Source organism: Neovison vison, chromosome 12 (assembly GCF_020171115.1).
Source record: "Neovison vison isolate M4711 chromosome 12, ASM_NN_V1, whole genome shotgun sequence".
Lineage (NCBI taxonomy): Eukaryota > Metazoa > Chordata > Mammalia > Carnivora > Mustelidae > Neogale > Neogale vison.
This window is the reverse complement of record NC_058102.1, coordinates 13625011-13648478: the sequence shown is the minus strand read 5'-3', so window position 1 is coordinate 13648478 and position 23468 is coordinate 13625011. Positions and strand designations below refer to the sequence as shown.

At 45.3% G+C, this 23468-nt stretch overlaps 1 protein-coding gene across 2 annotated transcripts in view; it reads right to left on the bottom strand.

Annotated features, from left to right (window-relative positions):
• LARGE1 (LARGE xylosyl- and glucuronyltransferase 1) overlaps window positions 1-23468 on the bottom strand; it is a 533441-nt gene that overhangs the window by 240269 nt on the left and 269704 nt on the right. For both annotated transcript variants that reach the window (XM_044228337.1, XM_044228338.1), the window contains one exon: window positions 22741-22864. In XM_044228337.1, the coding sequence (XP_044084272.1) occupies window positions 22741-22864 (124 nt within the window). The remainder of the gene's footprint in view (window positions 1-22740; window positions 22865-23468) is intronic.

The window sequence follows — 23468 nt, the reverse complement described above, 5'->3', positions numbered from 1 at the left end:
AAAAAAAAAAATCACCTAATTCTGAAAGTGACTCACTTATCTAAACATTTATTGTGTGTGCCAAACTGTCTACCAGATGCTAAGGAAAAAGCAGTGAACGTGGAATGCTTCTATTTCTTAGGCAATCACAGATAAAAAGGAAAGAGTATTATTATATTTATGATAGTAATAAGGCATTTGTTGAATGTTCACTATGTAACAGACGCTATAAGCAATTTATAAATATCTTTTAGCTCACACAATAACCCTAAAAGGTAGACATCAAGGAAATCACACAATCTTCAAGAATTACAGGAGCTGGGACTAAAACTCAGATTTGACTCATTCCAAAAAGCTTAATCATTTTGGAAACTGACTCAAATAAGATATTCAAATCATCATCAGGCAGGGAAAGCTATAAACGGAGTCTCACTAGAATTCCTGGGGATGGAGCGACTGATTGCCTCTGGAAATAGGAAGCACAGCCAGAAAAGGCAAAGGTGACTATGACACCGAGCTTGTACTTTTAGCACAAAAGAACATTCCAACACAGCCACCGTCGGTAGCACCTGTGAGGAGTCGCACACCTTCCCAGCACAAATGTCTGCAAGGCTGCAAGTGAGCAGTAAGAAAACTGTCAACACCCAAACAGAGAAGAAAGGGAAGACTGAAAAGCAGAGCCGAAAAGAGTCTTACAGTGAATTCTTTTTTCTTTCTTTCTTTTTTTTTTTTAAGATTTTTATTTGAGGGGCGCCTGGGTGGCTCAGTGGGTTAAAGCCTCTGCCTTCAGCTCAGGTCATGATCTCTGGGTCCTGGGATTGAGCCCCGCATCAGGCTCTCTGTTCAGCAGGGAACCTGCTTCCCCCCTCTCTTTCTCTGCCTGCCTCTCTGCCTACTTGTGATCTCTGTCTGTCAAATAAATAAATAAAACCTTTAAAAAAATTTTTTTAAAAAAAGGATTTTATTTGAGAGAGCGAGTGAGCAGAGAGAGAGAGATAGAGAGCAACAGAGGAGATGCTCAGGCAGAGGGAGAAACAGGCTCCCCTCCAAGCAGGGAGCCCAGAGTTGGGGCTCGATCCCAGGACCCCAGGATCATGATCTGAGCTGAAGGCAGACACTTAACAGACTGAGTCACCCAGGCTCTCCAGAAGTATTACAATAAATTCTTAATTTCTGTTCCTTAGCACCGACAGAGAGAACCAGAGAAAATCTCAGCCTCTCATGTTCAGCCTCCACAGGAACTGTGCTATCAAGGGCCCAGAGCAAAGGTCAGCTTCTCTAGGACACCGAGGAAGACCCGCTGGAGGCCGGGTCCAGCACCGGCTGCACAAGAGAATCACCGGACCCCACTCCTGGGCCTGCCCCAGCAAAGCCGGTGGTGGGGCCAGGCATCGCTGCCGGCTCTGCACTGATCAAGGTCACAAGCAATACCCAAGTGCAACCCAGGGCAGGACCTGGTCCAGGCTTTTGGGGTGCTATTTTGTGCTCATTAAGTCTAGCAAAAGACTCTTAGGTGCAATGAAGCCTGACGTACCCAACAGCGGGGGCAATGACCCAACCAATCAATTCTGAGTCCTAGCTGGGAAATCTGGACCCACATCAACCATGGCGCGAGCTCTGCTCACTCCGGTTGTGTGTTGTGATCTTCAGAGACACTGTCACCTTCCTCTACAGAGTACTTTTTGTTGTGGTCTCTTTTCATTCCCTGGTGTGGGAACACTGAAGCCGCTCTTGGTCTGGAAGCAGCATGGCGTAAAGATGAGCCCTGGGCTTGGCGTCTGAACACACGGGCTGGGAGGCGGGTCAGTCCCCTTCTCTCTCAGTGTCTGCCCCTGGGAAACAGAGACAACGCCGCTCCCTTGCTCTGGGAGACTGCGGACCCGAGGATGCAGACGGAAGCACCAAGCCGAGCACCTGAAGGAACCCGCCCTCCTAGCTTCTAGTCAGTTCTGAATCTAGAAGCGGGGATTATCGCCTGACGTGACAAGTGGAACAAAGGCCCCAGCACAGTGAGCAAGCCTGAGACGCCGGTGCCTTACTGCATCTGCCCCGACTGGTGATTTCCTCCCGCTACTCGATAATGGCTGGTTTTGGAGGGGAGGCCTTCGGTATTATGTATACGTAATGTAAAGGCAACGAGCACAGTCTGGGACACAATGTACGTGAGGTAATAACACCATATTAATAATAACAGGGGATGAGAAAGGGGAGTTTCCGCCGCGCTATTATGCCTGTGAATAAGATGTTGATCACTGCTTGCTATTTTCTCTTCAAACATGTTATTTAGCAGGAGTGAGCAGATTTAAAACCCACCGGGGTTCTTGAGTTGAGCCTGGCTGTGTGGTTAAATCCAATGGAAATATCCTAGTTAGAGGAGGCTTTTTAGCCAAGGGAGTTGAGTATATAAAAGGATATTGTGAAGATGTCCATCTTTCAAAAAGGATAATGGGAATGATGAGGCCAATATCTGCACAGCATCTTCGAGTTTACAATGCACTTTCAGACGAGTTCATTTGCTTCTGGAAAGAACTCTGTGAATTAGGCAAGAATTCATATCCCCACTTTATATATAGGAGATGGAGACTTTAAAACACCATTGTCCAAAGTTACACAGCCAGTAATTGGTAGGGTGGAAACTCACCTCTTGACCTTCAGGAAGACCGCTTCTATGAGGCCCCCATGTCCTGCTTTGACCTCATCATGGTAAGCGATGGAACCGATAGATCCAAGTATTGTCTGTAGTTGCTTGGCAAGAAAGCTCAAGGTGTGACACCTCTGGGCACCCTTTTGTTTCCCCCCAAATCAAACTGGTGACATGGTGCACACACCCAGGGATGAAAACTTAAAACAATTTCCAAGTTCTCTCTGGATGGAAATAACTCTGGCTTGGTTTGCCACATTTCAATTGGAGAAGAAAGAGAATCTATCCTTTCAGTGTCCCAAATGAGGTAAGAAAGTGAGGCGTGGACATCACCATGGGGTTCACAGGGAATGTGTCCAGAACAGAGGACATCTAGGTGTCGCTTGTATGTCACATGACTGAGAATAAAAGGATATGACTCCACTTGGCTGGTCTCTGAGTTGGTGGTTTGTAACTTTCTACCCTATCACTTCTAGAGCATCACAGTCAAGGAGTGTCTTAACAGCAGACTCACCCCTGGTTTCGTCTGATTGGGGTGCACTGGCTCTCAACTAGGGCCCATGTGGGCCACTGTGGGGTCATGGGTGGTTACCACATCCTGAGGGAAAGAGAACTACTGCCATCCAGTGGGTAGAGGCCAGGAGTGTTGCCCAACAGCCTCAGACAGGACAGCCCCAAAACATCAATGGTGCTAGGGGCTATGGTTGAGGCACCTTGTTCAAAAACACTCGTGAAAATCTGAGGCACCTAGGTGGCGCAGTCTGTTAAGCCTCAACTCTTGGTTTCTACGCGGGTCAGGATCTCAGTCAGGGTTGTGAGATGGAGCTGTGTGTTGGGCACCCGTTCAGCGGGAGTCTGAGGATTTTTCTCCTTCTCCCTCTGGCCCTTCCCCCATAAAATAAATAAATCTTTAAAAACCATACTGGTGAAAACTTGAAAAATGTGTACAGATGAGCAGGGAAAATCTTGATTTGATCCTTGTACCAGAGTACAAGTTTGCCTCAGTTTTGACCTATGAGGAAACACGGCATTATCCAGAGTTAGTGAACCATTCCTGAGGAGGAGGAAGACCAGGGTCTGAGGTCCTCAGCTTCCCAAGCTAAGGGAAGAAGAGTAGCCACTCCAGAACATAAGATAGGCATCACTCTCCAAGTAAGAGAGGAAACCAAATGAGGCTTATACAGAAAAGAATACAAGGTTTAGACAAAGAAGATAGCGCAGTGGCTGATTCAGGGAAGGCTCTTTTGGGTTGCAATGAGCTTGTTGGGAACGAGGCTGTCCCTCTCCTAGCAAGAGGGATTCCATGTTTCCACTAGGCCCACGCACTCCCCCACCCCCACGCAGAGGATAAGCCTCATCCTAAATGCAACCTCACACAGAACCAGGGACTCCAAGCTCTAGGTGCCAGGCACCTGTCATTACTTAGCATCCGCCTAAACACCCAAGCTGAGGCTCTCCTGGACACACTCCCTAAGCTCAGGGTCTCTTGCACCAGAGCCCCGAATGCTAGCTTGACTCGCATGCTTGCCCACTACAAAGCAGGCCAGGTTCCTTCTGCTAGGTCACAGCCCCAGATCGACCCACCTGTGTCCCCACTGGGCTCACCTAAAGAATGACACACTGGTGCACCTGAAGATCCAGCACTATGCATTATTTAGGGAGGAAAAAAACCCACAGTATCAGCACTTCTCCATTTTGGACAGCTCCCAGTCACACACGCATCATCTGCCCTCCCCACGATCTCTAAGTGGGTATCTAGATGACAGACAGAACTCTTCCTCTTCCCACTAGTGCTCCTGTGTCAGCCTCCCCCATACAGCCAGACCACCGTGCACCCACCAGCTTGTTCCAGAATTCTGGGAGGTGAACTTGAGTCCTCTCTCCCTCCACGGATACATTCAACAGGTCCCAAACCCTGTTCATCAGCTATAAAAAATTAATCTGCCTTTAATGGTAGTCACCTGAAGAGGAAGAAGGCTGAGGAGGAGACTTTTAATTAAAGCGTGTGTATCCCTTCTTTTGGGGAATGGTCATGGAGTAAAGCAGCAAGTCTGGAGTAGATGAACCAATTCTATTCTTTATCTTTCACTCAACCACCATGACATCCTGCCCCTAGGACCCACACTGCTACCAGGTCACTGATCCCGAGAATCTTAAGATCAGGGCCTTGGACTTACTCATTTTAGCAAGGCCCCAGAGCACCCGGAGTCGGTGTTCTGTTGCAAGTGATCTAATAAATAAGAGAAACAGAACCTCAGGAAGGAACTTGACCATGCTCATCCCCTCTAGCTCCCCCTTTGCCCTCAAACCCACTGAACAGACCAGGGACATTGATTTTTAAATGGATTCTGCACACTGCGAAGTCAAAGTCCAATTTTCCAACTATAAGGCCAGTTAGGTCCACACTCACCCACTTCTAAGCATGCTTCTCTCTCTGCCTCATGCACTCCTTATGGCCGAGTTGTACCTCCGAAGCTCCCCCTAGGGCTTTCTAACATACTTCGCATATAGCAGACATTCAATTTGTTTGCTTTTCATTCAAATGTGGACATACTGGCCTATGGATACTGAAGACTAGAAGAGAAAAGTAATCCACAACCGCCCCCCACCCCCCGCGATGGGCATCGTGAGGTGTCCTGGAGAGTCGTCTTAGTGAACTGGTTTACTAGTTTCTTCAACAATCGAAAGGTCTGGCCTTCGTACGTGGAAAAACAGAAGGCCAGGAAGATAAAAGAAATGCATTTTTCTCTTTCCGGACAGAAAAAGTACAATGATGAGGGTATTAAGTTTTATAGCTAAGCTCAGCAGATAATAAGCAGACAAAGGATTCCTGCTCTGGGAAAGGTATTCGCTTCCTTGGGCAGTGAAAGCCCCGTCATTAATTCACAGAGCCAGATAAAAAGCTCTTCCGCCTTCTCTCCACCCTCTTCCTCAAACCCTCCTTGTTCAGGATAATGATGTACCCAGCATGGGCATGCCCCCTCGCCTCCCCCTTCATTTCTGGAAATCACACTCGCCTCAAGGCCCAGCTCCAAACCCCGTGTCTCCCAGAAAGCCGGGCCTGACTACCCAGCTGGTCACGGATCGGTACTGCTCCCCTCCTGATTTCATTCACGGGCACTAAATTCCTGCAGGCTTTTCTATGTCTGAACTCTGCCGCAATCCCATGCATCTGGCAAATCCTTATCTGCCGACTGGCTTGTACCAAGGTACAGACCTGAGTTACTTCTTCTTAATTGAGAAGTCAGCCACATATTAATTAGAGTTAGCAACAGGTTTGCCAAGCCAGCCAGTTTCCCTGGGCCACTGAGAACATGGAAACCTCAGGCAGTCCGTCAACCTTCATCTTGGAGGGGCTGGGAACTTCCCCAGGGACAGGCTAAGTGCCTTGGGAAATCCCAACAAAGTAACCGAACCAAACTCCAAATGAGTTAACTCTGAAGTCACAGAATAAAAAAAGCAAGTTAGGAAAGAACACCACACACACACACACACACGCACGCACGCACGCACGCACACATAGGTTTTCTCCCTTTCCACTCCTTCCACTCCCCAGAGTGGCTCTTCTGGCTCATTGTTGTAAAGGCTGCAAACACGCAGACTGTAGAAACCCTCACTTTCCCAGTCTCTCCTGCAGGCGGGATGTGAACACATGGTCATCTAGACCAATGCACCTGAGGGGAAGTCTGCTGGGAGACTGTGGGGAGAAGGTTCCCTCCCCAAGACAGAGAGACAGAAGATGACTAAGGCTTTCGTTTTCCTTCCCAGTGTCCTGCGAGGAGAGGACTGCTGGGTTTGCCATGATCACTGGACCATGAGGAGCCCAAGAAAAGCCCCAAGAAAACTACCGTGTCTCATGGAACTGCCAATCATTTCTAAGAAAAATGAGTAGGTGGTTTAAGCCATATTTACTTAAAGGGAAAGTTCTTCCTTTCTTCCTTTTTCTTTCTTTTTTTAATTGTACCCAAAAGCAATCTAGCTATTAGGTCATCATGTGAGAGACCAGGATCCACAAGAGTTCTGCACCTTCTCTCTGGGAACTGTCATCGTATGAAACAAACTGTCATCATATGAAACAGCGAGCCTAGACTAGATGCACCAGGTCTACTCTGACCACACAATAATGCAAGCAGCAGTCCTCAGCGACCTGCTTCTCCACTGCACTCCTTGACCCACCCCACAAGGACATCTCAAACGCTATTCAAGCAAAAAAAAAAAAAAAAAAAAAAGTGGATTTACGAATACACAAAACCTCAAGAAGTTCCCAGGTGTTCTTGCAACCACATTCTCATCTGTGAGACCCCCTTACAGAAATGGTAGCACCGTGACTGCCACAGTTCACAGGCAGATGAACCGATCCCCACAGTGTGCGCGCCCTCCCCTACCTCTGAACATGCCACGCTGCCCACCACATGGGGAGAACAGGGGTTCTCTTCCAGTTACCCGCGTGACGTCACTATTTTCTCTTTGTTTTTCTCCTTCTCTTCCTCCCTTCCTCCAGAAAAAAAAAAAACATGTATTTTTAAAAACTGGGCTAGGGGCCCCTGGGTGGCTCTGTGGATTAAAGCCTGTGCCTTCAGCTCGGGTCATGATCCCGGGGTCCTGGAATCGAGCCCCGTGTCGGGCTCTCTGCTCAGCGGGGAGCCTGCTTCCCTTCCTCTCTCTCTGCCTGCCTGTCTACTTGTAATCTCTCATATAATAAATAAATAACATCTTTTTAAAAAAACGGGTCTAACTACACAAATTTTGTACAATACAGCAACAACAAAAAGAACTGGAACCCCTATACCCAGAAGAAAGCTAATAAATGTTGCCCTATGTGTTTCCTTTTTTCAGAAATTATGTAACTATTTGGATGACTTTAAACATGGGGTGGGGGAGGAGCTTTATGTCTTTCTTTGAACTAAATACTACAAGTTTTTTCCCTCTTCATTGATTCAAGCAATATTCAACTTTGTTATTTTTTAAAAGATTTTATTTATTTATTTGACAGAGAGAGATGATCACAAGTAGACAAGAGAGGCAGGCTCCCTGCTGAGTGGAGAGCCAGATGTGGGGCTTGATCCCAGGACCCTGAGATCATGACCTGAGTGGAAGGCAGAGGCTTAACCCACTGAGCCACCCAGGCACCCCTCAACTTTGTTATTAGACCACTAAAAAGCTCATCAAAAAAAGAGATTTTGAAAAGCTTCAAATACCCCATTGTGTAAATGTACCACAATATCTCCATCCTTTTGCCACTATCGGGATTTAAGTTGTGTCTAACTTTTGTAATGTTTGTAAACAAACAATACCATCTCGAAATCCTTTGACTCTACCTCTGTTGCCTCAAGGCAAAGAAAGTCTGCATCCTGTAACTTGCATATATTTTTGAAGACTCTTGAGATGTGCTGCCACACCATTAATAAGAAAAGCATTCTGACGTTCATTTAATAACAGGCATTTTCACAAGGATCGGTCCCAGTGGATACCTGCCAATACTGGGTAATACATTTTTTTAAAGCCTTTGCCATCTAGATATAAAAATCTTATTTTCCTATTTCTTTGAATACATAGCAATGCTGTTATATTACTACATACACTTTTTTTTTTTAATCCTCTGCTTTTCTAATTTTATGAATTCCTTTATCCTGATCCTCACCCATTTTTCCATTGGTCTACTTTTCCTTTTGATTTGTTAGATCTTTGTGTTCTCTTATGTCTATTCCAGGTATCATTTTCCCCATTTATCACTTGTCATTTAATTTTGTTTCAGTTGCTGACATTCAGAAAATGTCCCCTTTTTCCCCAATTAGTTTCAATTAATCAAATCACTAGAGTTTTCCTTTGACTATTTTTTTTTCCATTTCTCTTTGCCATATACAAATTTTCCTCACCCTTGGATTTTTTTTTTCCCCCTAGTCTGAATGTTTCTCTTTTTAAACTTAAGTCTTTAAACTACCCAAAATTTATTTTTATATCTGGCCATATCCTATTTGATCTTTTCCCAAATGCTCAGTCTTCACAATAATGCCTTCTGCTGCATAATCCATTCTTTCTCCAGGGGTTGGAAATTCTTCCTTGAGCAAAGGTTGATAATTACCCAGAACATAAGATATCACTCTTTCCTTTCATATTCACAGCTGATAGAAGTAACTGCTCCTGGGACTCTTCCCTGCTGAGTAGAGGAAAGCCTCGGCATTCTTATTAAGACTCTTTCATTCAAACATTTACTTAGAGTCAATTAGGTGCAAGCACTATGCTAACGGTGGGGGATAGACAGGGTGGTTAAGAACAGAGGGGGTCCATCCCTGTGGACCTGGCACTGAGGCAGAGTCGGGCTTATGAGCAATATTTGGGTCCATTAAAGGTCCTGAATAAGTGAGTATATAAGAGAAGTGTTTAACAAATAACTACACAATGACAGGTGTTATGAAAAAGGAAACAACATGGCATGACAATCCTGAGGAGGGGAACCCAAATGTTAATAGAATGGGGGGCCAAGAACAGTTTCCTTGCGATTTAGACTGAGCTCTAAACAAGAGATCCGGAAGGGAGGAGGGAAGACCTCTATCTCGGGCAACATGGTGAACTAGATACGCTAGAACATCGTATACAATGTTGTATATAATACACATGTGTACATATTATATGTATGTAATATATGTTGATATATATGCATATATATTAACATGCATAGATTTTCATCCAAGGGCGAGTAAAATTTGTATATGGCAAAGAGAAATGGAAAAAAAATACTAACGGAAATGAAATATATTACAATCTGATTAGTTAAAATGTGTATATATTATATACAACATTGTATATAATATATATGTATATGTGCAATGTATGTATATATACGCATATGGGATATTATGTAGTTATATATTATACACAGCACAGACATATTATAAATATACCACATTTGCATATTATATACACCTAAGATACACAGTACATACTAAAATGTATATTATACATACATGATTGAAATACACCTATGTGAGGGATGGCATTTTACAGAGTGTTATGTTCTAGGATCCAAACCCAGACTGACTACCAGGCTGAAGGGCCTTGATCCTGTTTCCAGCCCCTTCTGGCCAAGATGTCTTGGCCACATGGCCTCTAGTTTCAGGTTCCTCATCTGCAACATGGGCTCATCACAGCAGTACCTTCAGAGAGGGCTGTGATGAGAGAACCCACATCAAATACTTAGTGCTGTACCTAGTACTTAGGTACCACCTAAATGCTGGCTTTTATTGTTATTTTACTACATTTCCCATGTTTGTTGTTTACCACCTTATTTAGTGTTCAGCGTCACAGTATCTTCCCCATTGCTCATTCCTAAATTGGCCAGAGGACTGCCATTTTCCCATACATACAACCAGCTTCCAAAAATTTAATTCTAGTTTTTTTTTTTTAATTTTTCTTATTTCACAGCCTTCTGCTATTAACTTTATTTTCCTTCTGCTTTCCTTAGGTCCACATCATTATTCTTGTTTAAATTATCAAATGGAATGTGAGGTACAGTTATCATCATTTTTGTGTTTGAATAATGAAGGCACTGAAGGCTATTAAAACATCTCCAATGACAGCTCTGAGCACATTCCATAAACTTTACTGTGAAATATTCCTCTTTTGTGGTTTTCAAAATAGGCTATAACTTTTAGTTCTACTTCCTTTTGGATTAAATAAGCATTTAGGAAAATTCTTCACCTTCCCCTAATTTCCAGGTACATTGAACGGACCATTAAAAAGTTTGTTTCTGATGTAGTATTACTTCACTGCAGCCAAGAATGGGGCTGTGTAATTTTTATGGTTTGGAATTTAATGAGGTTTTCTTGTGCCCTCAATTTATGTAGTTTTTTCATAAACACATGAAAATCCAATTTTATTCCACTTTATGGATATGAGCTTTGAGATCTACTCATAATGATTATATTCTTAAAACTGTCTTTGTCATTAACAATATGATTTGCCTTTTTAGTAGCTGAAACTCTACCAATATATCCTATACTTCTATCGGGTTTTGCGTTATATATTTGAAGGCTTTCTACTTAGAAAACAGCTGGCTATTTCCTCTTACGGATATTGCACTTGTCAATTTGAAATTCCTAATTTTAATTAAATATGCTTTGTATTTGAGATAGTTGAAATTAACATCTGTACCTTCTTTTTCTTCATATGTCTGAGACAGCCTATACACACATTTATTTTTTAAGTTTATAATTTATTCTAGGTCTACTTCTTGAAGATTTTAAGCATACTATTAAGATACTGCTACTTAATCAAGCATCGGGGTTTTTCTCCAGTAACAGAAATTTAGATCATGTGTATTTGTTATAATAAGTGAGGTTGGTTTTGCTTCTGGAATAGTATTTTTATGTATTATTTTCTCAGCTTTGAGAAAAAAATGATATGCATTACAATCACCCCCTCTTTTAAATTTTATTTATTTTTTTAGATTTATTTATATGAGAGATAGATAGTGACAGAGATAGTGAGAGAGAGCACATGCAGGGAGGAGAGGGGGAAGCAGGCTCCTGGTGAGCAGGGAACCCAATGTGGGGCTCAATCCCAGGACCCTGGGATCATGACCTGAGCCAAAGGCAGACGCTTAACCAAATGAGCCACCCAGATGCACCATAATCAGCCCTTTTAAATGAACAATGCAACAACTGTCTACAGTCTGCAACCACCATGCAATCACTTTATGCTACAATTCCATCCCCCTGCCCCCCACTTCCCTCACACCCCTTTGCAGGTGGATCCCATCCGCCCCACACTTTGGCCCTTCTGTCTTGCTTTCAAGAATTCTGTAAGTGTAGTCATACATAATATGCACTCTTTTGTGTCTGGCTTTTTTCATGTTGTACATTACTTTCGAGATTCACTGATACTGTTGTGTATGTCACATTCACTGCTAAGTATCAGCATTCCATTAAATGGATATACCAGAACGGTTTCCTCTGGTTGATGGCCATTTGCATTCTGTAAGTAAAACCGCCATGAATATTCACGTACCAATTTCTGTGTGTGCGTTTTTCTCTCTCTTGCATGAGTACCCAGGAGTGGTACCGGTGGGCTGTAACGTGAGTCTGTTTAACTTCTTCAGAAACTGACAAACTGTTTTTACAAAATGGATGTACCATTGACATGTCTACTAACGTCCAACAGGGCTGGATGTCCCACATTCTCACCAAAGCCCTGGACAGTCAGTCTTTTTAAAATCTTGGCCACTGTAGTGGGTGTGAAGGAGAAACTCCTGATGACCGTAATTTGCATTGCCCTGATGACTAATGATGTTGGGCACTTTTGCAGGGGTTCACTGGCTATCTTTGTCTTCTTTACTGATGTGTCTCTTAAAATCTGTTGCCCATTTGTCTTCTTGTTACTGTTCTAAGAGTTCTCTGCATATTCAAGATAGAGAACTTTTGTCAGACATATGCTATGGAAAATACTCTGAGTCTGTGGGGTGTCCTCTTCTTATTAATGTCTCACAACAAGAAAAACTATCAGTTTAGATGAAGTCCGATTTATTAAAATTTTTTTCTCTTTTAGTTTGTGCTTTTCATATCCCACTTGAGAAATCTAACCTACAGTCACTAAGATTTTCTCCTGGTTTTTTCCTACCAGTTCTACTGTTTCAATTCTGACGTTAGGTGTAAGATTCATTTTAAGTTAATTTTTGCATATGGTGCAAATAGGGTCAAGGGTCATTTCCCCCCCATATGCTTATCTAATGTTCCAGCATCATTATTGTTTTTCTCTCTCATTTTGTTTTTGCTCCCTACCTACTTCATACAGACATTGTTTCATTTGCAATATTCATCTCCAATAACTCAGTTTTAATTCTGTTTATAACTTTACCATGGTCAACTTTGAGTTTTACAGAAACACCCTACTTTTTCTTTCCCCTGATGATCAGAGTGAAGAGATACAGAATTCCACCTGAGTTCTATAAAACACAAGAAACTTAGCACCTTTAAATGCAACACACACTTCCCAACCGGTTTTAAATGACTGATCAGCACTCCAATATTCAGTAAGTGCAACATCTTTTCCAACAGCCAAGAGATGGAGGCAACCTAAGTGCTCACCGATGGTAAATGAAAAAAGAATACTATTAGGTGATAAAAAAAATAAGGAGGTCTGACCATCTGGGATAATATGGATGGCGCTTGAGGACATTATGATAAGTGAAATAAGACCGAGAAAAAGAAATATATAAACTCTCACTTACATGGGAATCTTGGGGGAAAATAAAAAGAAACAGAAAACAAAAACAAAACGAAGAAACAAGCCCCCACCCCCGCTGCTCTGCCAAACTCACAGATACAGAGAAGGGCTAGATGGTTGCCAGCAGTGGGAGGTGCGGGGTGGGCAAAATGGGTAGAAGCGGCAACAACAACAAAAAAACCATTTGGGAGTGCCTGGGGGGTTCAGTGGGTTAAGCCGCTGCCTTTGTCTCAGGTTATGATCTCAGGGTCCTGGGATTGAGCCCCGCATCAGGCTCTCTGCTCAGCAGGGAGCCTGGTTCCTCCTCTCTCTGTCTGCCTGCCTCTCTGCCTACTTGTGAGCTCTGTCAAATAAATAAATAAAATCTTTACAAAAAAAAAAAAAAACAAAAAACTACTTTTGGCATCCGCATTCATCTTCGGAACCGACTTAGAACAATTATTTACACATCACTCCACGTGTCATTTCTCTCAAGACATACCGCCTGCCCCTTTAGAACAAGACCTTTGCACCGTTCTTGAATATTCATGTTGATTATTTTCTTCGGTTGGCTGGCAAATTACTGATGCTTTCTTCAAGTCTACACTGGTGTGTATTTTGTGAGCTCTTGCGTGGAATGTCATCTTCTGTTCTCTTTATACATGAGAAAACATGGCTAGTGTTCTGAGGTCTCCGTTCAAAAGGGCTGTAGACATTTTCTAAGGACATCCATTATTACAGCAAAAAGGCTCAGGCAGAATTTTTATTTTTCAAAGAAAGGTGTCTCTTTACTCTCTGGCCTTGCACCAGGGTGGAGCTTCCGAAATTAGGCTTCACTGCTCCTCCATCACCACCGACCAACCCCATGGGGCCACAGAGCCCTTGACATGCAGCCCATCTAAGCAGAAGTGCCTGAAATATACACTGACTGGGGCGCCTGGGTGGCTCAGTGAGTTAAACCTCGGCCTTCGGCTCAGGTCATGATCCCAGGGTCCTGGGATCGAGCCCTGCATCAGGCTCTCTGCTCAGCAGGGAGCCTGCTTCCCTCTCTCTCTTTGCCTGCCTCTCTGCCTACTTGTGATCCCTCTCTGTCAAATAAATAAATAAAATCTAAAAAATATATATATATACACTTACTACTACTGAAGACAGTATGAAGAGAAGTCCATAAAATATCTCCTCAGTAATTTTTAAAACACTGATCCTGTTGAAATGATAAAATTTTGGATATATAGGTTTAAATAAAATGCTATTATTAAAATTCCCTCCACTTGTTTCATTGTGCCTTTGGAAATGTGACCAGTGGGAAACTCAAAATTATACCTGTGATTCGTCACTGCGTGTCTAGCAGACGGTGCTGCTGAAGAGTGGGAAGACTCACAGTCATATTCTGGTGCACAAAGCTGACTAATTTCAACAAGTCACTTTCCTGAGATTCCATTTCCTTACGTGGAAATGGGTGAGAATAATTATACTAACCTCAAGGCTTACTGTGGGGATAAAATAATATTATGCATGTAAAGCTATTATGTTGGCAGATAATCAATTCTTATTAATGAGAGTTATTATTATTCTTAAAGGAGGGATTTTTTTGTTTAATCCTCATAACTCAAATATGTTCCCAGGGTATCCCCTGATGTAGGCAACGTATCGCCCATGTAGCCTGGATTGTAGGGGCGCCTTTTGATCTGCACGCGGAGAATTCTCCTGGCCTCTTGAAAATTCTTCTTGGGTTTCACCATTCTGTGGATGAACCACCCAACGTGCTCACCTTCAAGTGCCAGGAGCTCCAAATTTTCATTAAATTTTCATCCCACCACTTGAGCCACTCCATTCCAGGGTAACACATGTCAAAAAATGAACCTCCTCAAAAACACTACAGCTCTAACACTTCACTCCCCAAACCCAGCCTTTTATTGTCCTTTCAAAACACGTGGATAAAGTCTCTTAGTCTCACTGGGAAAATATCCTAAACTTCTAATTCCCAGTTCACTCTGCTATCAAATACATCCGGGTCTTTTCTTTTCTTTCTTTCTTTCTTTTTTTTTATTTTGGTCCAGCTTAGATTTCAAAACCCATCCCTGTAACCACATATTTGAATCACTGATATTGGTTTTCAACTCACGTCGTGGATAGGTATGGTTTTGGGTCCAAGGGAAGGGCACTGCATTAAAGGCTAAAAGAAGTAGACTCTGGAATCAGTTCTCCTTCCCATTAGCAGCCTTCTGCCCCATCCTTTGGTAATGCCTTATTCATATAAGAAAACAGGTGCCGTTTAGACAGCATGGGAGTCTTGAGGACACAGTCAAATAAGGTACATGAAAGCACTTCCTTCTTTATCAAGGGGAATGAACTACTAACTAAGGGCCCACGGCCATGAAAATGGAAGAGATCAACGTTCAGGATGGGGAAAAGGTGGGTGGATCAGGGGACACTTCCTTGCCTTAAATGTGTGTAAGCGTCTGAGCCCAGGCCCATTATAGCTCCTGATGGGGCACATCAGGTACGGAGATCCGACACACCTGTTGTATTCCGGAGCCCACAGAGAAGAGTAGGCAGAGGAGACAGAGACAGACGGGAGCACAGTCAAGGAAGGCAACAACATGGAAACCATGTACTACACAGAAACGTCACAAGATCTATTTAAGTGTCAGCTAGATTCCAAGCTCTGCCATTTGGGATACGGTTGAAGGACCGGAGACGAGCGGAGGCTTAGTGGATCTGCTGGTCTGCAAACATCAGGTTGACTCACCCTGTAGCCCCAAGGCATAGAACCCATGCATTTCCAGGAGCCACTTTTGACTGGGTCTTGTTCTAAGAGCTGGGCATGGAGATAAAAGTTATAGGTCTTGCCCTCCTGCTCTCACAGTCTAGTGGGAAGGAACATAAGTGAATAGACAATGATATACACACTTGCATTTGGTCTTTAATAATACTCAGGACCAACGGGGGAATCAAAAAAGATAAAAGATTTCAGTACAGCACAAGGCGAATATTTCTAATAGAGTTTCTAAATATGGAACAAGGTCCTTTGGGAGGTAATGGTCTCTTATCTCTGAAAGTATTCAAAAGGGGAAGATTAATGACCATTTATATAGAATATTATAGAAGAAAGTGGAAAGTTATGCCAAATGAATGCCAAGTTCCTTCCTAATTAAGATTCTATGATTCTCAAAAGGAGACAGGGCCCATTCATTAGGACACACCATTATACAAAGAAATACTTCCCCGTGTATAAAGTGAATTGTACAACTGACACAGGAAAGATCCTTTTCTAATGCAGATTACAATTTTCTGTTGGTTGCTTACAATTTTCCATGTGTGATATTTAAAAGCCAATGGCCGGCCTTCGAAATACGTTTTCAGATGCATTTCACTCAATCCATGCCCATTCTATGATCTCATCCTTGTTATCCAAGTGAGAAGGGCCTGTGGCAAAGGCCAGAGGTGCATTGCTGGTCTTAGAGAACCAGCCCTCAGAGTCACCAACCACATGTATAATCCAGGGCCCAAGAAAAACAATAAAGGGCGGGAGAATAGTAACTTTCCCAGACCTGGACATAGTATTTAACCCCAGCCAGCCTTCCTATATAACCTGGGACCCCAAAAAAGAGAGAAGGAATAAGAGCAAAGATTTAAGAGGTTAATCATAGCCATTTTTACACCTAGGAAAAGAGAAAGAACAAACACAGAATTTGAGTGCCTACTGTATACCAACACTGTGTGCTTTCCATTAAGACACCTCATTTCCGTATTTAATCTTCACCAGTAAAGACGGGGCTAGAGGTAACGATTTTAAAAAGACAACTGAGTAACGTGTGTTACTCTCACTACTACGTATTATCAGTGAAGCCGCACAAGACAATTCCAAAGGTCACACATACTTCCCGTCGCTCCTCACTCTTCTGCCAGGCATCCTAGAGCAGATCATGTCCTCTGTGAGACCCGTCCTAGGACTCCTCTCCTGCCTCTGCAGGCCACGCCTAACGAACCTGCGGCCCCTGCCCCACTGGGGGCATTTGGTGACTGCCCAGGACTCTGGGATCAAAACCTGAGCAGAAGGCAGTTGTCCAACAAACTGAGCCACCCAGGCACCCTGTCCAAAGGTATTTTTATGGGGCTTCTTTCAGACCCTGAAACCCCATGACTTCCTGTTTGCATCAGTCTCTCCTAACTGAAAATGTCCACCATTTAGGAAGCACATCTCCCTGGGAAGAACAGGGTAGGCCGCAGTTTACCTAGCCCCCTCGTGAGAGGAACAATGGAAATATGTCTCCCAAAGGACAGCAGGGTGCGGAAGGGCGGTGGGTATCTAAAGAGAGCGTGTGCAAAACTCCACAGAGACCGGCTCAAAGGCAACGGAGTAGGAGTGGGAAGCCAATCTTTAGAGTCAGCCATTAATAGTTTCTGCAGCCACAGCCCTGAATCTCACTTCATAACCTTTCTGATGCTGACAACGAAGAGCATCAGGTCTGAGAGAAAAGCAGATAAACAGGGGAATCCTGAAACAGCCCCTGCCCTAGCGGCCTCCTGTTACAAGCTCGGAATCAGCCTCACCGCAGCGGACGGCACGGGGGTGACTTTCTGGGCCCACTGGGGCAACATCAAAAGCTGGCTGGGCTGCAGGGTCTAGTCTGAAAACGGACAGGGTGGGTATTGCTGATCCGAGGCCGGCCGTCCAGAGAGTGCCTGTTTCGTTTGGAAGACGACCTTGGGTGGAAGTGATGGGGCCGTCCCGAACCTCAGCAGCGTTGAGTCCAGCGTCCTTTTATCTACAGCAGGAAGCTCTGCCCCCGGTGGGCCTTGAATAAAGGGTCATGCTTAACCCATTTGTTCTTCAGCAACGACCGGGGAAGAAAACCACCACCGAGGGCTTAGAGGACCCTGGTCTAGACGCAATTACGGTGTCCCAGCCTAAAAGCAGGCCATAGGGGCACCTGGGTGGCTCAGTCAGTTGGACGTCTGACCCTTGGTTTTGGCTCAGGCCATCTTGGGGTCCTGGGACGGAGCCCTGCATCAGGCTCCGTGCTCAGTGGGGAGCCTGCTGGAGATTCTCTCTCTCCCTCTGCCCCTCCCTCTGCTCACGCCCACATGCTCTCTCCAATCAATAAATAAATCTTTAGAAAAAAAAATAGGAAAAGCAGGCCACAGTGAGGGAAATCTAATGTAGGAGAGCCCGGATTATGAAGTCAGGTAGTTCTGGGTTTTCATTCTGGCTTTGCCACGCAAGAGGTATATACATGACTTGGGATTAACTAACCTCCCCAAGCCTCAGGCTCCGTATCTGCAGAGTGGGGATAACAGTAGCACCTGCCCCACAGAGCTGCAAGCAATTCTAGAAAAGCAGCAGGTAAAACCCAGGAAGCAAGGCGCCCCATAAATAACCCACGTTACACAGCAGCTTAATGGGGTCCAGAGGCCCGGAAAGCAGGAATTCTGAGTTCAAGCCCGGCTCAACAGGGGCCATCTGGTTCCGCAGTGGCTGCAGCCCGGGCCTCTCTCCTTCCCTGTGGGCCTGCTCCACCTCCCTGTGGCTCCTGAATTACGCAATCCCATATCTCACAGCCTTTCGTTGGGAGAGGGAAAAGTTAAATAGAAGCCTCAGCGTTTTGAGCTGCCTGATCTTGGGCGAATACTTTTCAACTCCATGCTTCAATTTATAAATTATCTGTGAGAAGGAGGTAATAGAACTTCTCAGCCCATCCCAGAGGGCTGTCGTCAGGGGGGAGGAACAGCATGCCGCTGTCCACAAAGCTCCCCATGAAAAGAAGTCTCCCCTCCCCCCTGTTGACGGCAGCTATAGGTCTTCAGCAGAGTTCGGCACAAAGAACCTCTCCGTCCTGATAGCCTGTTGATATGGGGACTTGGAGACCAGAAACGAATGGGCCCTACAAGCATCAGGAAGACCAATGAGCCTTTCACAGGCCACAGAGACCAGCTAGCTGAGGATCGCTATTTGCAAATCTACACTAATTGGTCATTACCGAGAGAGGCACACTAGTCCGCTGCGGACTTCCTATGGCTCATTTTTAATCACGCACCGATCCCTCGTAAACTTCCTCGCCCCTCTCAGCCCATTCTCCAACACTAACAGATACAACAGGGGGCCCCCAGGCATGTTTCTGAGAAATGCCATTTCCAACAGCCATACAAAGTGATTTCTTGGTGCCCAATGGGGGAGGCCCTCATGTGTGTCTGCCGAGGGTACCATCGGACACGCTTCCTGAATGCAACCACAGAACCCAGCACGAGCCCTTTCCTCTCCTGTTCTTCCTCCTTTGCTAACGTCAGTGAATGGATGGCGTTCTGATGTATTCACGGAAAGACACTCACCTGTCCCAGGGCTGCTCCTGGGACTTTCCATGGGGTAGCACAGATGGAGCTACCTTATTTATGCCCCTGCAGGGTCACTGCTAGACAGCTAGCTGGCTGTCTGCCTGTGCCCCAAGGCACAACGGGCCTCAGGAACGTGGTGAGGCCTGACAGTGATCAAGAAACCCCTTCCTAATGGCTTTATTATTACTCTTAGGGACCAGCTCTGAGTTTATCGTCGATCATCATTTTGCAAATATTTTCATAGGCCAGGCATCACACTAGGCATTAAAGATACAACGGTGATAAAAAGCAGACCTCTCTCTGCCCTTCTGGAGCTGATGATCTAGGGGAGGGACGGACATGTACCAGCGTATTCCACAAAGGCATGAAAGATCACACCTGGCGTTGAGGTCACTGAGGAAAGGTGCGTGATCCTAGGAGAACACACAACAAAGGATCCCCTACGAGATAGCAAATGCACAGAAGGTTTCTCAGAGTAAATGTGGCTTAAGCAAAAGAACATGGAATTACCTAGCAATGGGGAAGAGGAGGCCAACTGGGGAACAGAGTTTAAGAGACCAGCAGCCCCCTGGCAGTAGGGAGGAAGGGGCAGAGTGGCTGGGGGGTGGGCAGAACGGAGGAGACATCTAGTATGTGAGTAACGGCACATGCAGGCAAAAGATGAAGCCGAGGGAGGCAGGAGCCAGAAAGCGCAAGAAAATGCCACTCAGGGCCGTGGTCTCTAATGGGAGCAGGGGAAACCACGGAGGGGTTTTATGCATGGGAAAGGGGGATGGCAGGCCGGGGCATGCTTTTGGGGAAGCCAACGCATTCTGCCGACAGGGAATCCATCTGGGGGATGAATGAGCAGAGCAGAAAAGACTCATCTGGACAAAAACTGTTGGGCAGAGGTCACAAACGCTTAGAGAGGGATGGTGACGGGGAGCTGGAGGGCAGTTGGGATGGACAGACGTGGGGGAGGAAGTCTCGGTTCTGGAGTGCTGCTCAGTGGGAAGATGGCAGAGATACAACCAGTAGAGGCTCTGGCTGTGGCAGCTGGGCGGATCGTGGTTTGGGGTTTGCGCAGCTGGATTCTGTATCAGTCATCACTGCTGTGACCATCAAGTATGGCAACATCGTGTTTACAAAATGCTTTCCTACTCACTGTCCTTACAGGATTCTGATGAGAGTCTTAAGGGACACAGGATGGCACGATACGGGTGTTTCACTGATAGGGAAATGAGATGCAGGTGTTCGGGACCTTGAAGGGGGTGGTCAGTAGCAAAGGTCACATTAGAGGATGGGACCCTGGAGACAATATCCTTTAGAACACATCTGACTGTATTTTTTCTTATTTTTTTTAAGCCATGAAATCTCCCATTTGAATGGATAAAAATCCAGGACATAAAATAACGAACAGCTGGTCTTCCTGGATGAAAGTGGGCATGTCAGAGTCTGAGCACCCATCCCTCTGCCTCCCCACCCCGTGCCGGGCAAGACCTCAAGGGAAGACCCAGGGTTCCCTGGAGCAGATTATAGCCCTGGGTGCCTTACTCCTTCAGTCTCCCAACTGTCCGGGGATTTCAAGGGCGTTTTTTAAAAGACTGATGATGGACTGATTGATTGATTAGAGAGAGAGAGCGAGAGAAAGAGAGAGAGAAAGAATGCATGCACACAAGCAGGGGTAGAGGGAGAAGCAGGCTCCCCACTTAGCAGGGGGCCTAATTACAGGGCTTGATCCCAGGACCCCAAGATCACAACCTGAGCTGAAGGCAGACGCTTCACCAACTGAGCCACCCAAGGCGCCCTAAGAGCATTTTAATACTATGTTGCCTTGGCTACAAAGGGGAGTGGGGCATTTTCAAAGACCTGCTGCCTTTCAGATGCTTCTGGGCCTTCACGGGAGTTACTCAGTTTACTCCCTGCCTTGGTGGCTGTCACCATGTCACCCACTGAACACATATTGCAGTGAAGGCTCAGAGCCCAGATCAGATGGCTCCTCAATGGCAAGCCAGGAAGTGAACTTGGGGTTCTGCTGAACCACTTCTGTGTTTTCTTAAAAAAGTAGAGGCTGCAGGCGTGCAAGGGGCAGGACACAGGATTGCCCAAAAAAGGAGAGTGAGGAAGGAGGCAGAAGGGTCCCACGTGCTGGGCGCTGCACCTCCCCCTCCCGTTGCTTTTCCCTACTGTGTTGGCGCTAAGACCCTGGGAGACAGAGACGCTTGCTTTCACCTTAATTAGTGTAGCAATTTGCTAAATTTTGTTTTTCCCTTTTAAGAGTGTTAATCAATTTTAGCTCAGAATAGATTGGAATGGCACACAAATTACCACGACAATCCCCAAATGCTAAATTCTGAACATCTCGATCAACCTCAGAGTCTGAAATATGGGAAAATCAGAAACTCCGGCCGGCATCTCTGTGATCTATTTAAAATGTTATGGCTCTGAAATGAAAAGATAATGGCTTTATGAGATTTGGAACAAGCAATTTGCTAGAATCAGCCTCATGCCTAGGTGTTTAGTCCTTCCCAAGGTGATTGGAGATACACCATCAACATATTTCTGCAAAGTTACATGTTCCTCTAACAACAGCCATTTGTTAAATCCATAAGCATTACAGGGGACCAACTGTGCACCAGCAATCAGAAGAGCGAGATGTGCTCCCTCCCCCCTCTCCCATTAAAAAAGGTTCTAAACTAAAGCAGTAGACAGACAAAGATCTCCTCTTTCCTGGAGAGGTCAGGGAGGTTCTCAGAGGAAGTGCAATGCAGCAGAGTCCTTGAATAGGAGTGATGACAAAGTAGGTGGAAGGGTGTGATAGCTAGAAGAAAAAGCATAAGCAAAGCCTCAAACGGAGGAGAGAGCGGGCAGAGACCAGAGGTGGTTTCCTAGGGCTCGGTAACAGAATGACTTTCCAGGAAGGACCCAGATGAGACGGGAAGAGTCAAGAACCAGAAGCAGGACTTCTTGAGACTGTGATCTCAACCCTGATCCAGGCAATGTGGCACTACAGATAAGATTTTAGGCGAGGAAATGGCATGATCAAATGAGTCTCATTCGGTGAAACCTTCTACTCCAAAACAATGTTTAGCCTTTACTCAGTATAATCTTTTAAAGCACATTCACATATATCCTCTCACTTCTGTGCTCATTATCCCATGAGCTTGGTATTATAATCGCCTGTTTACTGATGAGAAAAAAGATACAACAAAGGTGTAGATTAACTACTTTGTATCTTAAGATGAGTAAATGGCAATACAACAAATTAAAACCCAGGCCCCTCTGACTCTGAATTCAGCACTGAGCTCCTTGGGTAGCAGAGCCACTGCAGACCTCTTTCAGATGCATACCAGGCCAAAAGAAAGCCTTGGTGGCTCCCCCTCTAAAGAAAGCCTTGGTGGCCAGAACTGCCCAGACCAGCATGCACTCTGTCCTGAGGAAGTGGCCCCTTGGATGCCTTCCAGAGTAACATCAGATCTGGGTGGCAAACAGCCTGGCCATTCCCAGCTGAAAGCTGAGATTGCTGCCACTTCCAGTCTACAGGACCAAAGCCAAGAAAAGCATCCAGCTCGAGGAGCTCGGGGAGGCAACCTCGCTGCCCGTACCTTGAGCTCATCTGCATTGTAGAAGTCCACGCGCACGGCAGGCACCATCCAGGTCTGGAAGAGCGTCGCCAGGATCTGCTCCGCGATGGAATCGGCAATGAGGTGGAAATGCAGGGGGTTCCGCCTGTGAGAAGTGGGGGGAAGAGGAGTCAGGAGGGACAAGCGAGGGAGTTCCAGCTGCAAACCTGCATTCTTACCAATTTGTAACACGGGGTCAGTTTCTTTCTTTTTTTTTTTTTAAGATTTTATTTACTTATTTGACAGACAGAGATCACAAGTAGGCAGAGAGGCAGGCAGAGAGAGGAAGGGAAGCAGGCTCCCTGCTGAGCAGAGAACCTGACGTGGGGCTCGATCTTAGGACCCTGGGATCATGACCCGAGCCAAAGGCAGAGGCTTTAACCCACTGAGCCACCCAGGCGCCCATGTGATCAGTTTCTAAGAGCACCTGTGGAAGGCCGTCAGGCACGTTACCAACCCAATGCTTGCTGGTAACCTGGATGCCAGAGCCGAAAAGGAGAGCAGACATTTTAACCCACCGGAGGATTTCAGACAGGGTCAAATCGTTTGGTAACACTCCATTCAAGCCAACCACCGAACCTGTTACAAGCATATTGTGTCTTTAAAAACCTCCAACAGAGCCTATGAAACAACGTGGACAACGCTTTATTTCTACTACCTACATGTTTGGGCATTAGTTTCAGGAGCACATGGACAGAGAATTAAGTCTT